The following is a 5,716-nucleotide window of genomic DNA, read 5'->3' on the forward strand; positions in this document are numbered from 1 at the left end:
TGGGTAAATAGATAACTATTTTATTCATTACTAATACAACCTCATTACATCTTCATTCAAGACAGCTACATGTTGGAAAACAAAGATACTAGACATGGATGACACTGCACCACTAACAGAACCCTTAGATCCATTCAATGCAAACACATAAGAACTAGATTGACTGGGAATCACTACATGAGTGTGAAAACTTACTTGCATTAGTTCCTCTTTCAGAATCAGATGACAATCTCAATAGGGTCTCGGTCCTCGAACATAAACGTCCTTTATAACAACCGATGGTACATGTTGGATCTTGTACAACTCCTCTCCCATATTTTCTGGGAGAATCCTATTTTTAAGAGGCATCGCGATTATTTCCAATTCCTTGAGTGTGGTCAAATACTGAAACCCTTCAGGAAACATCTTCAGGTAAAAGCAACCAAAGAGTTTCACACGCTTGATGCTGGACATTGCCCCTTCCTCTACCCTCCATTCCTCTATTTCTTTTAAGGCCACAAGTTCCAATTCTTGAAGCTCAAGAAACCCTCCTGCAGAACAGACTAGTGTCTTTCCCTTGTACACTTCACCACCCAATACAAGAGTTCGTAAATGTGCCAGCTTCTCTAGTGTTGCCATTGGGTCCTGCATCAAACAGGAACCCTGCAAGTTCAAGTGAGTGATGTTTTGAGGGAACCCATGCAAGTCTGGTAGCTTCTCTAACCTTCCAAGCATTTGCAGCTTATAAAGATGAACATGATTTGAGAATGTCAAGCTTGGAAAGACAATGTTTTCATCAGTTGCCAAACACAAGGATTGGAGGTTCTCTAAACAGACAATAGAATTTGACAATGCCTCCCTGTGTGAATTTAAGACCCCTCGTACTACCAGTTTTCGAAGATTTGTCAACTGGGCCAAGCCATTCTCAATCCAACTGCCTGCTTCTATGCGTGACAAAGTTTGTAGGTTCCTTAGATTTCCAATTCTTGATGAGCCTAATATCTTCCCCCAGTTCATGTGTAGATGTCTTAATTGAATCATCTCACTGATAATACTGGGTATATCTTGACAGCAAGGAGCCAATACATAGGTAGGTTTTATGTCAAGTGTTTGTAGGTTGATAAGATTGCATATGGTATTTGGGAGACTTGTTAAGAAATTACCTTTCAACCCCAAGTACCTCAAATGAATCATTTCACCTATTTCATTTGGCAAATTAGTGATTCCCATCTGTGGGATATCCAACACCCTGAGTAACCTAAAACCACCACAAAGAAATCTCCAGTGTTTTCGGCCCAATTCTTCATAATATACATGCATGGCATGGCACAAGAAAGATCGAAGATATCGTGTTGGACAGTTATGGTTTAAGGAGATATACTTACGAAGATCGCCATAAACAATCAGTCGATGTGTTCGAACCGGGGATTCAAAGTCTGTAATTTGGCGAACATCAAGAAACTTGTCTTCCATGGCCTCTGATATGGAGAGATTCCGTAGCATATCATGGATGCGACATGTTCTAATCCCAACACTGGATCTCCTTGACGATTGAAGCATACAACGACCAATCAGCTCCTCCAAATAGTCTTCTGCTACTTCCTCCATTGTTTCATTGCCTCTCTGTTGTACAAGTCCCTCTGCAACCCATAGCTGAATTAATTTCCTTACATGTATTTCATGGTCTTCAGGGAAAACACCTAAACAGAGGAAGCATGATTTCAAGTAGTAAGGCAGATCATCATAGCTTAGAGCTAGTATTCTTGTGATCTGATCATGGCCTTCACAAAATTTCCCATTGATACGCTTGAGTACTTTGGCCCACTCACTTGGGATTCTATCTTTCCTCGATAATAATCCACCCAGTACAACAACAGCGAGAGGTAAACCTCCACATTTAGCAGCAATGTCTCTTCCTACTTTCTGCAACTCTGGAGACAAAACAAGTGGAACATTCTTAGGCAAAGCTTTCTTACAAAACAATGTCCAGCACTCATCTTTGCTTAAAAATCGCAATTCATGGGGAATGTTCTCCATATCTGCATGAAGTGCAACCTCTTTATTTCGAGTAGTAAGCATTACTCTACTTCCTGTTGTTGCTTCAGGGAAAACAACTTTCAAACTGTCCCAAGCATCTTTACTCCAAATGTCATCAACTACCACCAGGTATCTCCTTTCCTTTAAGTACCCAAACAGCAGCCTTTGCAAATTTTGTTCGCTCATCTGAGTTACTTCCCTTTGATGCCTTTCATTGAGCTCAGCAACTTGATTTAGGAGGCTCTCCAACAGCTCTTTAATATTGTATTCTTGAGACATGTAAATCCAAGCACGACACTCAAAATGCCTACTAACTTCATTGCTGTTATAGACTTTCTTTGCGAGAGTGGTCTTCCCTAAACCACCCATACCAACAATTGAAAGGATAGAAAGTCGTAGCTCTCTTTGGATCAGCTGCCTCACTAGTATTTCTGCTTCATCTTCAATTCCCACCACATCTACTTCCTCCACCACAGGGGTCCTTCTCTGCCTCCGCGATAAGCTTTGTTGTGAGGAACTTGAAGATGGTTCTCCAATCTGTAAAGCTTCAATTCCATATTTTGATTTGTTGACTGAAACTTCTTCAATCCTCTTTTTGATCTGTTCAATCTGATTGCCCAAGTCATGAAGGAGCTTCAATTGGCTGGTGCCACTATGACAATTACATAAGGACCCAATGCGTCCAATACCTCTCCTTCCTCTTTGCCGTTGCCGCTCTACTTTGAAGATAAATTCATCAATAACAGTTTCAGCATCATAAGAGATGCTTCTTACTTGATTCACCCAGAGCCTTACTCTTTCATTATCTTTGCATATTCCATCTGCATCTTTCAAGAGAGAACGTATCCATTCAAGCTCATTACGAAGTGAATTGATCTGCTCATCCACTCCAGTAAGGAAGTTTGCTTCACGGGTGATCAAATCGGATAGCTTCTCTATGAAGAAGGTGATAATACTCTCAGCCATTTTCCTTGCTCTCTTTGCTTCAATCGGTTCTGCAGGACAAGAAAGAAAAGGAAAGTGAAGGAAAGAAAATTGTGCTTTGCGACTTGGAAGACTAAGAAAGCAAGTCAATGTAACTTTCTCAACTTTTTCTTTGCCAAGAGAACCCACAAGGTCGGTGATTAGTAACTGGATTGGTAACATGACTGCAACTTTTCCAACAAAGGAGAGTGGAGAATCTCTGTGGCATCATGGATTTTAACGTTTTGTTGTCCCACAGCAAAGCTGGATGTTGGGACTAGGTCACTTGGGTAGTGGAGCAATTATTGGTGCAGAGCAAAGCTGGATGATGAGACAAGACTACAAGGATCGTACAAAAAAGATTCAAATTATCAACAAGAGAAAAATCTGACCCTGTGCTTGGATGGCAAGAAAAGAAATGAAACAAAAAGAAAATTAGGAGAGGGTTCTAATGCAATTTGTTAATAAATACAGTGACGTTGTGTTTGGTAGCCAAGAGAAGAAAAGAAAAGAAAAGACAAGAAAAGAGAAAAATACAATTTTTGTCCTTTTTTTTCTTGGGTTAAGAATTTTTCTTTACACTTTTCTTTTGCTCTCCCAAAAATTTTCTTACTAAAAACACAAGAAAACATAAGAAAATATGAAAACATAATAAGACAAAAAATGAATGATTGAACAATGATTTCGTATGTGTCTATCTCTCTCTTAGAATTCAAATTTTTTTGAATTTTTTTCTTTTATTTTATTTTCTTCTCTTGCTAACCAAATATGCATACTCTTTTTATTTTCTCGTCATTTCTTCTCTTTTCTTTTTTTTTCTTTTCTAGATTCTTTTTTCTTTTCTTTTCTTCTCTTGGCTACCAAACATAGCCTCAGAGAGAGAAAGAGGTTGTTGTATAATCTTTGAAAATTATACTTAAAAAGAAAGAAATAAGGAAGAAAAAAATTTGCAATCTTTATTTTTAAGTTAGGGGCATCCTCAATGCTACTAGCATGTAATAGAATCACATGCCCACCTAATGGGACCATGGGAGAGGATGGGAACATGGTTCATATGTGTCACACCTTGCCTCCTCTAGGCTAAGGTATACGGCACTGAATATCTATATCCAGTTAGCTTAACCCTCCAGGATCATAGATACAGTACCTCAATCCGTAAATGCCCCAAAATCATAACTAAAATCAGAATACACGTATAAGATTTGTAAGCTTTACTCTACTACTGGTGATTCACTAAATGATAATTACCATCTACCAAAATTCATTTGAATTATGATCCCAGGTATTACAAGATTATAAATAATACATAAGGACAAATCTGAAAATAAAGAAGTGGTGTCCATCAATACGGTGTCTCGAGACACAAGCCTTACCATTGCCACCGAAGTCCCAAGCATGCCTCTGCACTGGTTCCACCATCTAAAAAGGATGTACCAAATGAGGTGAGCTTTCACGAAGCCCAGTGAAGGGTAACACAAGCATAAGCAATCATAACAATCCATGAATATGCAATAGTATAAATATCCATGCCCAACCACATCAATATGAATGTAATGACATGATCCATTTATTATCAAACAATTAGAAGCTACAATTTCTAAGTCCAAAGGGGGTATAAGTGCTACTGCAACATAGGTGTTATCCCCAGTCATGAATGTATATTATCAATCCCCAGGGATACAAGCTAGTTGTGGGTCAGGAGCGTGCTGGTTTCGGAACCACATCGTTACCCGGCAAACCCCTATTCATAACCCTCCCATAATACCACTACATCGAATCCAACATCGCATATGGGGTATACTCATCACCGAATCAAACATCGCGTGAGGGTCTGTCATGACGTTGGCATCTGTGCATCTCAATCACCAGAAATCATTCCCAACCACGGACCATCGGACGAAAATATTAGCCAATACACTCACACACACACATACACACACACCTTGAGCATGCAATGTCGTCGGCACCAACCGTTGGCCACCCTGGACCCCAGTCACACACAGTCACACACACTCACTGTAATACCCTACTTCTTTAGCCTGGTCTGATTTCGTGGCTGAACCGGTATTACCATGCAGGAACTGAACCAGAGGGAGTTAGAGCGGGTTCCTTATGGGCTATGATGGCAAGGGTGACCTTAAACACCGGCTGGCCCGACAAGTCCGAGCCAGTGCCAGAAGAGACGGGAGTGCCCAAGCCGTGTACGTGCACCTACCATAAGGTCATGTACGGATAAAGCAGGTATTGTAGCCGTATTTTAAGGTATATACGTATGCTACATCGTATGCCAGGGGTGGGGTTCGTGCCGAGGCCCGAGCTCGGTCAAAATCCCAAGTTTTGGCCCTCAGGTGGGTAGGACAGGTGGGTACACCCACCCACCTGAGTGACCCATCCATGTGCACTATTCACTTAATTAGGAATTATATATAAAGCTTTATGATTTTCTCTTCTTTCCATTTATTACCCCCTGTACGTTGGTGAGAAGAGTAAAGAGGAGAGAGAAAAGAAAGGGAAGAAGAAAGGAAGAGAAGGAAGAGGAAGAAAAGAGGGATTTTAGCGGCGCCGAAGCTCGATCTTCCCATTCCGGTGCCGAGAGAGTGATCTTCAACTCTAGATCTACAGTTAGAGGTAAGCAAAGTTGGGTTTTGTGAACATTCACCATACCCAAGCTTTAAAACCCTTGATTCGAGTAGGGTTTCTTGAGATCTTGTAAATCCCCTTTGAAATGATGAATCTA

At 40.5% G+C, this 5,716-nt stretch overlaps 1 protein-coding gene across 1 annotated transcript; it reads right to left on the reverse strand.

The window, feature by feature from the left end:
- Positions 1-3,198, reverse strand: LOC122070680 (probable disease resistance RPP8-like protein 4). The gene has a single exon (XM_042634881.1). The coding sequence runs from the start codon at positions 3,160-3,162 to the stop codon at positions 232-234; it is 2,931 nt and encodes a 976-aa protein (XP_042490815.1). The 5' UTR covers positions 3,163-3,198; the 3' UTR covers positions 1-231.
- Between the last annotated feature and the right edge of the window lie 2,518 nt (positions 3,199-5,716).

Source organism: Macadamia integrifolia, unplaced genomic scaffold (assembly GCF_013358625.1).
Source record: "Macadamia integrifolia cultivar HAES 741 unplaced genomic scaffold, SCU_Mint_v3 scaffold972, whole genome shotgun sequence".
Classification (NCBI taxonomy): domain Eukaryota; kingdom Viridiplantae; phylum Streptophyta; class Magnoliopsida; order Proteales; family Proteaceae; genus Macadamia; species Macadamia integrifolia.

Coding starts and splice junctions, on each gene's coding strand:
- LOC122070680 (XM_042634881.1), bottom strand. CDS start 3,162: ATGTTACCAATCCAGTTACTAATCACCGACCTTGTGGGTTCTCTTGGC.